The 15,886-nt window shown below is 40.0% G+C and overlaps 1 protein-coding gene across 2 annotated transcripts in view; it reads left to right on the forward strand.

The window, feature by feature from the left end:
• The window catches only part of ELMO1 (engulfment and cell motility 1), a 417,191-nt gene that overhangs the window by 138,878 nt on the left and 262,427 nt on the right, over nt 1-15,886 (forward strand). For both annotated transcript variants that reach the window (XM_077811025.1, XM_077811026.1), the window contains exons 7-8: nt 2,509-2,544; nt 15,031-15,130. In XM_077811025.1, coding sequence (XP_077667151.1) covers nt 2,509-2,544; nt 15,031-15,130 — 136 coding nt within the window. The remainder of the gene's footprint in view (nt 1-2,508; nt 2,545-15,030; nt 15,131-15,886) is intronic.

The raw sequence follows: 15,886 nt of genomic DNA on the forward strand, positions 1-15,886 counted from the left end.
TGAATGAGTATATACGGTAATATAAAAATTGAATATGACAATCAACACACTGATGCACTATGTGTAGAACATATAGCATACTGTTTATGTAGAGGAAGCATTCACTTCCAAATTAGGATGTAGAAGGAGAGGTACTCCTGCATTATTGCTGCGTATATCATCAAAGCTCCCCTTACTGAAGTTCCAAATATTGCGGCAGACACGGAACTGGATAGTGTTTGGTTGAAGCAGTTAGGATGTTAGCATTCATCAGAAGAAGTGGCAAAGTAGCAGATGACCGTGGTCCCAATCCTGACCCAACTAACACCCCTTGCAACATAAATTTGACTTCACTGTATTTTTCTTTTTAATCAATAGTCTACAGAGTGTTAGTTTGGCACCATGTGAATAACTACTCCATTTCATCATAGAAAATTGCCTTCCTTATCCTAAAGGATGACTAGAATAAGTTGTGAATGCACTGTAAGGACAACAGAACTGCGTGACCAAGTACCTTGGACTAATTCAGACCTTGTGATATGGTATATCCCTATACAAATGCTGGAGAACATTCTTATATCAACTCAAAGTTGCCCCCAAAGAAAGGGTAGAAAGGATTAAAAAGGCAGGGTAGTGAGAACTGCAAAAATCAAGAGTTTTCTATAACAATTGGCATACAGGATTTGGGAATATAGCTGGGGTGAAGAAGGCGAATTTGCTCTTTGGATTCAGTGAGGATTTTTTTTTTTTTTTTTTTTTTTTTTGGAATGCCAATCTCACCATTCATAGCTTCTTTACGTTAGCTTGCTTAGTGGCATAATCAGCACTTCTGGAGCTGGTTATTACTGGGATGATGATTTGCAAATCATGATTAGTGGACCGTGACTTTGAAATGTTCCTTATTATCTTTTCCCTCTTCCCTCCACTTAATATTCAGCTTTCAGTTTCCTAAATATAGTAATATGATGCCATAATTTCTGGTTCACTAACGCTGCACAGCATTGCACGTCTCCGAAAAAACAGGAAATGTCTAAACAAAACCCTCTTGGCTGTGGTACATAAAGCACCCTCCACAAATAGGCACCAAGTGTTTTGGAAGTTGTTGCAGGGATGGTGTTATCATGAAGGTTAGAAACCCCCTGATTCCAGACTTTTGGAATCTGAACCCATATGTACATGTTTCGCAGCTATGGCCCCCTTTCCTCAAATGGGTTAGTCCAGCACCCAGGATCTGGATACCCATAAATTTAGGTGTGTGAAATTTGAACCTACATTTGAAGCACAGACCCACTTTTAGTCTCTGCCTGCATACTACAGCTATAACTCAGGGAAGCTGATTCTCATGTGACTTAAAGCTGTTGTATAGACATGACCTCACCATGTCCTTGTAGCCATGTTTAAAAGCCTGGGATGAAATCCTTGCCCCATTGACGTCACTGGTAGTTTTGCTAATTACTTCAGCAGGGCCAGGATTTTGTCCTGGGCTGTTCAGGATGACAGCCCATCTACACCAAAATTTTTAGCCATGTCTTCTCCTCAGATTGAGTTTTTTTTTAATGTAGACAGGGAGTAAAAAAATGAGTTTTCTGAGAACTAACTTCATGTTATAGCAACCTTAGGGGATGTTTAAGTGTACACTTTTATTTTCATGAACTCTTTTTGAATCAAAGAAACAGTAATTTAGGCTGCCCAGGCACTCCTAATGAAAAGATAAATAGGATCAAAAGGATCTATGCTCAACTTATCCAAGGGAAGCAGTGGGGGTAAAAGACCTATCTGGCTTTAAGATTAAACTCGATAAGTTTATGGAGGAGATGGTAGGATGGGATAATATGATTTTGGCAATTAATTGATCTTTAAATATTCATGGTAAATAGGCCCAATGGCCTGTGATGGGATGTTAGATGGGGTGGGATCTGAGTTACTACAGAGAATTCTTTCCTAGGTATCTGGCTGGTGAATCTTGCCCATATGCTCAAGGTTCAGCTGATTGCCATATTTGGGGTCGGGAAGGAATTTTCCTCCAGGGCAGATTGGAAGAGGCCCTGGAGGTTTTTCACCTTCCTCTGTAGCATGGGGCACGGGTCACTTGCTGGAGGATTCTCTGCTCCTTGAAGTCTTTAAACCATGGTTTGAGGACTTCAGTAGCTTAGACATAGGTGAGGCGTTTATCGCAGGAGTGGGTGGGTGGGATTCTGTGGCTTGTATTGTGCAGGGGGTCAGATTAGATGATCATAATGGTCCCTTCTGACCTTAATATCTATGAATCTATGAAAAACTTATTTTTTCATTGGAAACTTTTCTGTCTTTCTTTCTGTTTTTCAACAAGTATTCAGGCCAGATAGTTAAAAGATATTCTGAATTAACCAAAGCCCTTTCCATCACCAAATATTGAACTATTTCCTTTCTGAATAAGTGCCAGTAATTTATTGCCCTTTATACTATGTGTCAATCCCTGAATGTTATTAAACTTGTACTTTTTTTGTATTAAAATGTGTCTCCTCACGTGGAAGTTTTTAAATTTTACAGACGCTATCAGAAATTGCAGAAGATAATGAAGCCCTGGTAAGAACCTGATCGGATCATCATCTTGCACACTTCCTCTTCTTTTTGCATGATTGATTCCAGGCCTTCCTGCTAATTTTATATTTAAATACATCTGCATTTATTGATTCAACAGCTCTTCAACCTCTATTTTCTGCTCTTTGATGTTACCTGTCAAAGATTCTTATGGTGTGTTTTTGCTTTGCTTGTGCAATGGATGCTTCTTTTCTATAACTACTAAATCTGTGGCGAGGGGGCTCTCACAGTTTCCTACAGCAAGACTGGTTTAATTTGAGCAAGCAACTTCCTTTTTGTTCTTTTTAAGTCTGTGGCTTGTGTGATTATTAATAGTCAGTGAGTGCTTTTGCTTTTTCATGTCGGTGGAAATTAAGATTGATAATCATACCAATTTGAATTTCTGGTCGTCTCAAGTCTTGATAAAACCAGTGGGATTTTGATAACAGCTTAAAGGAAAACTGTAACATAATATAGGCTCTGGTTAAATGCTTATCGTAATCACATGTGTTGTCCCAGTACTTCAAATGGGACTGTTTGTTTTTAAAGTAGGGCTGTCAATTAATCGCAGTTAACTCACGCAATTAACTCAAAAAAAATTAATCATGATTAAAAAAATTAATCGTGATTAATCGCACTGTTAAACAATAGAATGCCAATTGAAAACTATCAAATATTTTGGATGTTTTTTCTGCATTTTCAAATATATTGATTTTTATTACAACACAGAATACAAAAGTGTACAGTGCTCACTTTATATTATTATTTTGATTACAAATATTTGCACTGTAAAAAACAAAAGAAATAGTATTTTTCAATTCACCTCATATAAGTACTGTAGTGCAATCTCTTTATCATGAAAGTGTAACTTACAAATGTAGATTTTTTTTTGTTACATAACTGCACTCAAAAACAAAACAATGTAAAACTTTAGCGCCTACAAGTCCACTCTGTCCTACTTCTTGTTCAGCCAATTGCTAAGAGAAACAAGTTTGTTTAAATTCACAGGAAATAATGCTGCCTGCTTCTTATTTACAATGTCACCAGAAAGTGAGAACAGGCATTTGTATGGCACTTTTGTAGCCAGTGTTGCAAGGTATTTACGTGCCAGATATGCTAAACATTCGTATGCCCCTTCATGCTTCAGCCACCATTCCGGAGGACATGCTTCCATGCTGATGATGCTCATTGAAAAAATAACGTGTTGGATTTGTGCTGGAAATGGCCCAACTTGATTATCATACACATTGTAAGGAGAGTGATCACTTTAGATAAGCTATTACCAGCAGGAGAGTGGGGTGGGAGGAGGTGTTGTTTCATGGTCTCTGTGTATATAATGTCTTCTGCAGTTTCCACAGTATGCATCCGATGAAGTGAGCTGTAGCTCACGAAAGCTTATGCTCAAATAAATTAGTTAGTCTCTAAGGTGCCACAAGTACTCCTTTTCTTTTTGCGAATACAGACTAACACGGCTGTTACTCTGAAACCTTAATTAAATTTGTGACTCAACTCCTTGGGGGAGAATTGTATGTTCCCTGCTCTGTTTTACCCACATTCTGCCATATATTTCATGTTATAGCAGTCTCGGATGACGAGCCAGCACGTTTGTTTTAAGAACAGTTTCACTGCAGATTTGACAAAACACAAAGAAGGTACCAATGTGAGATTTCTAAAAAATAGCTACAGCACTCCACCCAAGGTTTAAGAATCTGAAGTGCCTTCCAAAATCTGAGAGAGACGAGGTGTGGAGCATGCTTTCAGAAGTCTTAAAAGAGCAACACTCCGATACGGAAACTACAGAACCCAAACCACCAAAAAAGAAAATCAACCTTCTGCTGGTGGCATCTGACTCAGATGTTGAAAATGAACATGCATTGGTCTGCACTGCTTTGAATCGTTATCAAGTAGAACCCGTCATCCTCATGGACACACGTCCTCTGGAATGGTGGTGAAGCATGAAGGGACATACGATTCTTTAGTGCATCTGGCATGTAAACATCTTGCGACGCCAGCTACAACAATGCCATGCAAACGCCTTTTCTCACTTTCAGGTGACATTGTAAACAAAAGCAGGCAGCATTATCTCCTGCAAATTGTAACCAAACTTGTTTGTCCTGAGTGATTGGCTGAACAAGAAGTAGGACTGAATGGACTTGTAGGCTCTAAAGTTTTACATTATTTTATTTTTGAATGCAGTTATTTTTTGTACATAATTCAACATTTGTATTTTCAACTTTTATGATAAAGAGATTGCACTACAGTACTTGTATTAGGTGAATTGAAAAATACTATTTCTTTTGTTTTTTACATTGCAAATATTTGTAATCAAAAATAAATATTAAGTGAGCACTTTAGACTTTGTATTCTGTATTGTAGTTGAAATCAATATATTTGAAAATGTAGAAAACATCAAAAAATATTTAAATAAATGGTTTAACAGCTTGATTAATCGTGATTAATTTTTTTAAATCGCACAATTAGTAGCAATCACTTTTTAAATCACTTGACAGCTCTAGTTTAAAGTTAAGCACGTGCTTACATACTTTGCTGAATCGTGGCCATAAAATGTATTGTAATCATTATATTGGGCTACAAAATTAAAAATGTTAAATATAGTTAAACAACCAAACAAAAGTCTAATCAATCACTTAGTCATGGATGTGCCACCTTGACAGTTTGGTGTAGTTTATCAGACAGGAAATGCAGCTTACCATTGGAATGATGGTAAATCATGGCGTCAAAGCTGCTGTAAAGAAACTTCTAATACATCCATGGGTGAATCATTGCTAATTAAAACATTTTAAAGAACATAAACCATGTAACAATGTAAAGATCTTATGTCTCATTCTAGTACAAAATGCCTTGATTCTTAACATGAAAACTAGATTCTAGAATGAAGCAGATGAAATGTGAGAAGGCCTTAAAATTCCATGAGCCACAACCATACTGAGGCATGATGTGTCTCATGCAGGGGGATGTTTTGTGGCTCTCACTTGTATGAGAGTAAATGCTGCTGCTGCATTCATAAAGGAGTAGTTCCACTCCCTGTGCCTCATTCTATTTCCCAGCAGGTCGTCTATTTTGATGAAAAAAGAAAAGGAGTACTTGTGGCACCTTAGAGACTAACCAAATTTATTTGAGCATGAGCTTTCGTGAGCATCTGATGAAGCTCACAAAAGCTCATGCTCAAATAAATTGGTTAGTCTCTAAGGTGCCACAAGTACTCCTTTTCTTTTTGCAAAGACAGACTAACACGGCTGTTACTCTGAAACCTTATTTTGATGAAGTATTGGTAAAGGTCTAAATTTTGTTCACCACTGGGCTTCTCTGCATTAGCTTATGTGATTGTCCCAGCTTCTAAACATGTCCCTCTAGCAGGGCTAAAGCACTGCCCTGGACTTTTAACTATATTGCAACCTGGTCTGCTGACTCGTTATATCTGTAATGTAGATGAGCTTTACTCATCTAGTAGTCCCATTAATGCGTGGAAGGAAAGTCTTGGCTACACTGGAGAAATTCATACAGGTGTAACTGCATTGAGTTTGACATCAGTGCAAATCTCTAATGTAGATATGCTGCACCAGTGCAAAGAGGGGCCTACGCCAGTGTGGCTTACTCAGATAATTTACATATTTAAGTCACACCAGCATAAGCCCCACCTTATATCAGCACAGTGTATCTACATGAGCTTGCATCGGTGTAAAATACGTTGATACAGTTATCCTAGGGAACATTTTTCTAATTCCAATAAAGAACAGGATTTGTCTCTGTATGTCAGCTCTTAAGCACCAGAACCATTCACTATAAGAGGGATAGATATTTCTGGGACTTGTTTTCCTATTTCATTTTTAATGTACAATATATATATAATCTTAATGAGTAAATATTTGTGTAGTTGTCTGAAGTATTCCTTGCTGCAGTTTTCATTTAGGTGGCAGACTGATATGGAAAGATCCAATGGATCATGAGTTAAAAATCCTAGAGCCCAAAGTTTTGAAAAGAATGAGTCTCCTTGTGTCACACGCAGCCTCCCCTTCCTGTTTCTGTGACTAGTTACTTCAGAGAAGCAAAAACTAATATTAAAAAAGGGTGAGTCATTTTTGCTGAACAAGTTGAGTTGCTATTTCAGAAAGTGCTGCTACCTCATTTTGTTGCCGACAGTCACTTGTACACGCCATTGTAGGAAAGGTGACACTATTAAACCTTGATCTGTTGCCCTGTGAGGTTTGTATAACAATTTTATGCTCTGAAGGAGAATCTATGTCCCTTTTGTCCTATTGACTGCCTTTATTTTATTTTCAAAACCTGTTTACCAATGCTTTTGAGTAAAATATTGGATTGCACTCAAATTGCTGGCCCTAGAGCAATGGGGTGAGGGCTTGTCTACCCATGAAGTTATTCCTGTTCCTGAATAGCTCCTGAATCGCATCCACAAAGCAGATTATGCTAAACCAGAACAAGGAACTCTTAGCCCTGGTCTACACTGGGGAGGGGAATCGATCTATGTTACGCAACTTCAGCTACGTGGATAATGTAGCTGAAGTTGCCATACTTAGATCGACTTACTGTGGTGCCTTCACTGTGGTGAGTCGACTGCTGCCTGCGCCTCTCGCAGTGGTGGAGTACAGGAGTCAACAGGAGAGCACTCGGGGATTGATTTATCGCGTCTAGACTAGACGCGATAAATCAACCCCCCAGCTGGATCAATTGCTGCCTGCCGATCCAGAAGGTAGTGTAGACATACCTTTAGGCTAGATCTACATGACAAAGTTTTGTTGTCCTGTGTTGCTATGTTGGTCAGGGTTGTCACCTAAGTGATAGCTACGCTGACAAAACCTCCAGCAGAGATCCAGCTGTGCCGACAGAGGAGGGCTTCTGTCGGCATAACTGAATATCACTTGTACAAGTGGTTTAGCTATGCTGGTAGTACAACTCCTTCGCTTGGTGTAAGCTGTGTCTACGGCTATGGCTACACTTGCAGATGTAGAGCTCCAGGAGTTAAACCAGCCCTCGGAGACAGCAGAAGGGAAAGTGCTGCCATGTGTTCACACAGTGGCATGGCCACATTAATAGCTCTTGCAACGCCACAGAGAGCAGTGCATTGTGGTAGCTATCCCAGTGTGCAAGTGGCTGCAGCGTGCTTTTCGAATATGGGGGAGGGGGGTGGAGTGTGACAGGGAGTGTGTTTGTGTGTAGGTGTTGGGAGAAACCGTGTGTTTTGGGGGGCAGAGAGTGTGTCAGCATGCTGTCTTGTAAGTTCTGACAATGGCAGGGGGTAGGGGGAAACCCTGACATCAGCCCCTGCCCCTTGTGCATATGCGCACACACATACACACCCACACATACACACGCCTGCCTTTGCAGCAGGAGCATTCCACAGTAAAGGTTTGCTTTGTGTCCCGGAGCAGATAAGCCTGCCGCCTGTCAGAAATGGAGCTTTGAAAGGGAATATCCGCATGCCTGCAGCTGAGTTCAAAACAATGACCAGAGTGGGCACTTGACTTCAAGGGATTATGGGATGTTTCTGGAGGCCAATCACAGCACAGTAATGTAACACGTTGTCCACACTGACACATTTCAGCCAGGGCGCAGCAAGCTCTATGCTTCTCATGGAGGTGGATTACCAGGAGCGCTCCAGCTGCAGAGTCTAGGCGCTCTACGTGCCCTGCCAGTGTGGACACCTCAGGAGTTAGGGTGCCCAGGGCTGATTTAATGCACTCTGACTTGCAAGTGTAGCCATGCCCTACATTAGGAGGCTCCACTGGTATAGCTATCGCAGCAATGCATTGGTAGTCTAGACAATGTCTTATTCCAGAATGACAGGTTTCAGAGTAACAGCCGTGTTAGTCTGTATTCGCAAAAAGAAAAGGAGTACTTGTGGCACCTTAGAGACTAACCAATTTATTTGAGCATGAGCTTTCGTGAGCTACAGCTCACTTCATCGGATGCATACCATGGAAACTGCAGAAGACAGTATATACACACAGAGACCATGAAACAATACCTCCTCCCACCCCACTGTCCTGCTGGTAATAGCTTATCTAAAGTGATCATCAAGTTGGGCCATTTCCAGCACAAATCCAGGTTTTCTAACCCTCCGCCCCCCCCCCCCCCCACAAACTTGGAAATGGCCCAACTTGATGATCACTTTAGATAAGCTATTACCAGCAGGACAGTGGGGTGGGAGGAGGTATTGTTTCATGGTCTCTGTGTGTATATACTGTCTTCTGCAGTTTCCACGGTATGCATCCGATGAAGTGAGCTGTAGCTCACGAAAGCTCATGCTCAAATAAATTGGTTAGTCTCTAAGGTGCCACAAGTACTCCTTTTCTTTTATTCCAGAATGAGTGTCTACACATTGAGTTGTTCAGGAATAGCTATTGTGCTTTACATTCACTCTTCCTTAATCTACATTAACTTCCAAGTATAGACAAGCCCTCAGGCTATAATGGAGAGGTAAGACGCAAGCCTAGCTGAGTTAACAAGTAATACTTTTTTCGAAGATGCAGGTGGGTTAACGTTGGTAGAATAATGGCTAATCCTTTGTACTGAAAGCTTGAGAAGTTGGACCCAAAGTACTGTTACACTGGTACTTGGTGGCACAAAAATATGATTTGTGATAACTGCAGCATTGTTATTACACAATTAGATATACTGTTATATTACACGAGTGGCCAAACTTACCGAACCTCCAAGCCGTATACAGTAATCTTCAGAAGTTTGATTCCCGTGACATGCACAACCTGCCCCGCGGAAGGGGCCTGCCAGAGTGCGGGGCTTCTGCCCCAATGCCCATCCACAGGGCTAAAGCCATTAAGCCCCTAGTCCCACCACTCCACCGCAGGTCAGAAGCTCTGAGCCTCAGTTTTGTAGGCAGAGAATGGGGTGTGTATGGGTGGCTCCAGGAGCTGCATTTTAACTGTAAAAGATCTGCATGCAGCTCATGAGCCACAGTTTGGCAACGCCTGTTATATTACCTAGAAAACGCGTGGCAACTGCCTCACACCTTGTTTAGTAGTTCTCACCTGCGCAATGTGGCAGTGCAAAAGGCTATCAGTCTCATTTGGTAGCAGTTTATGTTCACTTTGAGAATGATTTACACAAGGTGCAAGGCAGCACAGAATCAGGCTCATGATCTGTGCAGATAAGACTGACACTTCCTGAGCTGCTCAGTACTCCACTGTAAGCACAAGTACTTTATACAGGGCTTGAAATTAGCACCTTTCTTCCCTTGGCTTTTGAGTCATGGATTTGCTTCCCTCCCCTGGCCTCCTCTTGAGTTACAGCAATTATTGTCCCTGCAGCCTTCCATCCTTCCCAGGTGCCTTTGTGCTTCTATCCACCCCTTCTAGAATTGAAGTGAATTTCCCCCAGCCACTAAATTTGGCGAGTTGATATACTAGCCACTAGTGACAATTAACAGTTATTGTCCAATCCTGTCCATGTATCTTTTACTCTTACCACATATCATATGACTCTTGATACATCCCCACCCGGGAATTATAATCCTATCTTTGTGTCCACATGATAGCAAAAACACTTTGAGTCACAAGGCCTGGTCTATGCTAAACAGTTAGGTTGACTCATCTACATCGCTCGGGGCTGTGAAAAAATTCACACCCGAGTGATGTAGTTAAGCCAACCTAACCCCCAATGTAGACAGCGCTATGGTGACTGAACAATTCTTCTGTCAATTTAGCTACCACCTCCCAGGGAGGTGGATTACTTACACCATTGGCAGAATCCCTCCCATTGACGTAGGTGGCTGCAGCTGTGATGCTGTAGTGTTTGAAGTATAGGCAAGTCCTTAGTTTAAAGAGTCATCAAAAGATCTCAGTAGCTTTCCATCACAGCATTATCATGCCTGGTGGGAATATGTTGTTCCAGTGTGTATGTATGTGAATGTAGAGCTGCTTGGGGGTGGGGGTTGGGGTGAAGGGGGTTAGATGTCCAATTCCCATTAATTTTAATTTATTTTAATTGGAAATCCAAATTCCTTAGACAGCTTTAAGAATCTCAGGCACATCATGTATACATGTGTGAAGAGTGATACATTGTAACTAATGTTTTTGCCCAGAGTTGTTTCTCTAATGTAGACATAATAGTAACATGAGCGTGTGGAGAAAAACGAGGAAAACATTCCTTTCATTTTCTTGCAGGAAAAACCAAGTACCTCCTATTGTTTCGTCAGTTTCATAAGCATGAGAATGCAGTAAATTTTCAGGAAAGTGAAGTGATTCACAGATTTTGGTCTGATATGCACACAAAAAAAGTCTCAAATAATATAGTTTTGAAGAGATGAGTGACTGACTTTTCAGTAAGGGACCTATAGGTGCATCACATGCTGGGACTTAGGTGGCGAAGATCAAAGTTCAGAATGGATATAGAATAAATACAAAATAAATCAGCAGAGTGGTTTAATTTTGTTGATCTCAGTCTTCATTAAAATCTCAGTGTTAGCAGGATAGGAGATTACATTTACCTTTGTCTTTGATCGTTAAACAAAATGTGTGTCATCCTTATTGTGGTGGTATACGCTAACAGCATCTTCATCAGGAATTAACACCAGATTTTTAAATCATTTTGCAAAGGCTGAAAGGGTCTGGTGTTTATGGGTTGGTTGTGCCTGATGAGATGTAAAATGAAAGATCTTGGTACAAATGTGTATAGAAAAAGATCCTTCTTCCTACTGATTCAATATGAATGAAACACTGGTGGGATGAGATTTTGTATTAGATGGCATATGCTATTTATTTTCTTGGATTACTGATATGGACAAACCTGGATTTCCATGAAGTTTCTTGCAGCCATTATACTATCTGCCTCTCTTAATGGTATGAGTGTGTATGTCTATGTGAAAGTATTAGTATAAAGTAACAAAACTACGTTTATATTTTGCTTGGGAGTTTGTTAATTCCACCTACAAAGGTTAACCATTTTTTGTAAATGAAAAAAAAAATAAAGTGAATCTTGATCCAGGCTTTAATACACTGCTCAAATCTTAACTTGCCAATTAATTATTCTTGGGATGGCTTTCATTGCTTGGCTGTGCTATTTCTGATGTTCCTCTGTTAAGCTTACCAGTGGCTGTTCGATATTTCAATAATATTATGCTCCTACTGATGTATGTTTATGTGGACATGGATTTTATTTTTAATTTCTGCTTGCTTAGTCCCAACATTATAGCTCATTTTGCTCTCTCTACTAATTATTTGAAGTGCTATAGTGACACCTGGTGGGTCAAGATGAGAATTTTGTAGTTAACAAGTGTTAGCTTTAACTTACAAAGTATCAGAGGAATGCAGACTCATTACATGAAGCACTGTTTGTTTTTCATTTTGGAGGCCAAATCTTGTCCCTTCCACCGCTCACGCAGGTGCAGCTGGCATTGGATTCGGCAGAACTAGTATGGTTTTGTGATCATGCAGGATTCTTAGAGCCTATGTTGGAAGAATGCTCCCTCTATTTGTGCCACACAGCAGTGGTTTCTCTCTCTTCTGTGGGTCCTTGCAATCCAGCAGACAGGTTTTTTGGAGGTAGGGGCTGGTAGATTCCACCTACCACTGGGGATATTGCAACTGTAAGGCTGAATTCTTTCCTTTAACCCCGGCAGGGTCTCTCCTGTACACACAACTTGGCTACTCAAGCTAGAGGGTTTCCCTCTTAGGGTATGTGAGTACTACAGCTGGGAGGCGTGCTTCCCAGCTCAGGTAGACAGACTTGCACAAGCTCAGCTTGAGCTAGCATGCTAAAAATAGCAATGTAGATGTTGCAGTACAGGCGGTGGCTTGGGGTAACCACCTGAGCTTGGACTCAGGAAAGCTAACCCAAATTAACTAAAGGTGTGAATTTAAAGTGGATTAGTTAAATTATATTAAACCCCTGTGCAAACACTCATTCAGAATTAGGGTGTCATTAAATTGGTTTAGTTTTAAGCTAAATGAAGCTATTATGCTTAATATGAACTTTGCTTGCTTTTTTTAACTCAGAAATGTCAAATCTGATCTGTGATTTAGTGGAGGACTTGGAGCTCTTGGAGATGTGTATTACAAGAGCTCACACCTTAATTGGAGAGGCAGGTGTAGTGAATCTTTAACAACGGTATCTTTCTCCCAAGTACCATTTAGGCATTGGCATTGAGTAAGTGTTACCAAAAGCAAGCAAGCAAACAAACAAACCAAAACCAAACCAAACCCCAAAGACTTTAAACAGAGTGACCTAAAAATCCCTTCTCAATTGTTCATCTTCCACTTTTTTGTGATGTTTAAATTTCACTAGCTCTCCAACTGCTATAGAGTCTCCCAGGGTAGGTAAGATGTGGATTTCTGCAATAAAAAGGAATCAGAAAATTGCCTATATGTTTTTCTGTGTCAAAAATCTATCAGAATTTATTTATACAACAAAAAGAAGCAACAGAAGGATACAATCTTCTTTTATGTTTTCTTATGGCAAAGGCCTTTACATTTAATGTAGCCTAGATTTACTAATCACTTATAGTAGATTGCTGTAGCTATGCCAGCATAACCTTCTAGTCTAAACACAGCCTATACTGATGGAAGGGGTTTTCCATCAGTGTAAGAACACCACCTACCCCGAGCAGCAGTAGCTAGGTTGATGGAAGAATGTGTCTACGCTGCGTGTTAAGTCAGCATAATTACATTGGGCACTGCTGACTGACTCAGCTATGTCAACCTAAATTTTAAGTGTAGACCAGGCCTTGGGAATGTAAGGGATTCCAAAATACTTCCCTTCACAGATGATTACCTGAACTCTGCATTGGTTTCCACCTTTAAATAGTATTTACAATATTGCTTGTTCACAAAACTAAGAAGTTGTAAGATATTTCTTTAATTTTACAATGTCACTGCAATAGGATGGAGCCATTTATGTTTAGACCAATGGAGCTATGCTCTTCCTCTAATTGTGTAGGTGAAGTCCCCCAGCTCTGAAAAAGCACTTAATATTTAACAGGACAAAAAGTTGTCCAAAGCAAGCGCATCTAAGAGATGCAAGATGGACCTAAAAACTAGTATCCTTCAAATATTTCAACCAAAGGCTGTAATAAAGATAGAAGTTTTATATTTTTGGATAAGTTAAAATACCACTTAATGCTAGATTAACAAGGAAGTCCCCAATTTTTCCCGTAAACAATGAGTGCAAGTTGCAACAGTGATCCTTCCTATAGACTTTGTCTCATTCCTCTGTATCGAGTTAATCCTCCCTTTTGAGCAGATGTTAACCAATTTGTCTTTGTTGGTGCAGGATTTGTAAAACAAAACAAATATACCAGTAAGGATTATGAATCAAAGTTTCCTTAACTGCCACCAGGACACTGGGCTCATTTCTGAATGGTGCTGACCATGTTGGCCTGATCCAGCAAAGTACTTAGGTATGTGCTTAACTTTTAGGGCTTGAGAAGTCGCACTGAAGTCAATGGGAATGCTCTTGTGCTTTAAGTTAATCACATGCTTCAGTATGTTGCTGGATCAGTGGCAGAGTGCTCAGTACCTTGAAGGATCATGTCACCTCCTGTAGGACCTAGTTCTGTCACTACCACTCATGCTGAGTAGTCCCTTACTCTCTGAATGGCCCCTCTCAAACCAGTAGGGCTGCTGATGCACCAAGGCCTTGACTGCACACAAGTTAACTGGCTTAACTTATATTATTTAAATTGAAAGTTAAATGGGACAAAATTCTGTGTAGATACTCTTATTTTAGTCTGAGTCTGGTATTTGGGTTAAGTTTAACCCTGTTCCTAATTGACTTACACTGAATTGATATAAATTAGATTGATATTAATGCAGTTTACAAATGTCCACATAGCCTTTTGCTCTGGTTTCATTAAACCTGTTTTAAATTGCATCTTCAGTTAAATTGGTGCAACTTTTCAGTGGACAACTCTTGAGGTGCTACTCAGCAGGAGTAAGGGTGGTAGAATTTTGCCTATAAGCAACTTAAATAGTGACTTCCTTCTGTAAACAGATTTTAAACATTAATTATTGGAAAAGTTGTTGCACAACACAGGTAGTCTCTCTCTAAATACTTCCTCTATTTATCTCTTGTGAAGAGAAGGAATTAACAATTCACTAACTTTCTGTGAACACACCTGACACATTGGGAAAAAAAGCAAGATGACATTCAAATCGGAGTGTCCACTTCATTTGCTAAAGGAGGACTCAGCTTGATTTCCTCCCTCAGCTCTAAAAATGTGAACTAAAAGAGAGGTTTAATCTGCACTGGGTGATTTTCTTGGGCTTTGCATGAAGTTTTCTCACAAATGCGAGTTGGTCTCTTCCAGGAGATAGTCTTTGATGCCAATGCTAACGTGTTTTGGAGTATCTTTGTTGCACGGCCTCTCTTGCTCTGCTTTTGCCTCTTAACAGGTCTCTGGCTTTGTTGTCTTGCCTTTCTAAGAGCTTCCTGCCACTATTCCCTTTATCATTGCCCTGCTGTATTACTGGTAACTGTTGTTATGACTCCTGTCTCTTCCAGCTTTGGAGATATGTTGTCCTTTACACTGACTGCGTTTGTTGAACTGATGGATCATGGGATTGTATCATGGGATACATTCTCTGTGGCATTCATTAAAAAGGTAAATTTCTACTCTGCAGTATATGTTCTTAATGTCAGTTTGTGTGTCTAGGTTTTAAGCATTTGGAGAGAAATGTTCTTATTCAGGTAGGTAGTAATTAACTCAGCAAAATATGTATCTGAAAGTGTGTGTGTGGGGGGGGCGGTGGATGAGGGCTGTTTCAGACTAATTTTTTTGTTGTTGTGAAGTCTGAATCTACTTCTACTGAAATCTCACTGTTGTTGACTTCAGTGGAACAGGATCAAGTCTGTGGTGCATTTCTTAAGCACATGACAAAATTCTATTGGTTTAGAAACTGATTTTAGTTAAATTTGTCCCTTATGTGGACACTCACTCTGGCTTAATTGTACCTTATGTCAACTTAGTGTAAGCTAAAATTTAAACTTAAGCCAGGGCCTTGCTTTGGCTTGAACCAAGAGCAATGACAGAATGTTTCCTTTTTTGTTTGGTTGTATTGTACACTGAAATGAAGGGACTCTGAAGAACGCTTTGTAACTGGAAAGCTTGGCTTTTTCTCCAACAGCATTTATACAATAAAAGATATTACCTCATCCACCTTATCTCTCTAAAGTGAGTTAAAAGTAGTTTTGGGACCTACACCTGCTCTTGTGTCACCCTGCTAATTTCTCTTGTTTTCTAATCAAATTTTCTTGTTTTAAATGGTTTTTCTCTCCCCACACAAACCGGAAAACCTGCTGATATAATAGAAACAGTGACACTGATTATACAAAAGTACTGCTAAATGCACAAATTAAA

The sequence above is a fragment of the Eretmochelys imbricata genome, chromosome 2, assembly GCF_965152235.1.
Source record: "Eretmochelys imbricata isolate rEreImb1 chromosome 2, rEreImb1.hap1, whole genome shotgun sequence".
Taxonomy (NCBI): domain Eukaryota; kingdom Metazoa; phylum Chordata; order Testudines; family Cheloniidae; genus Eretmochelys; species Eretmochelys imbricata.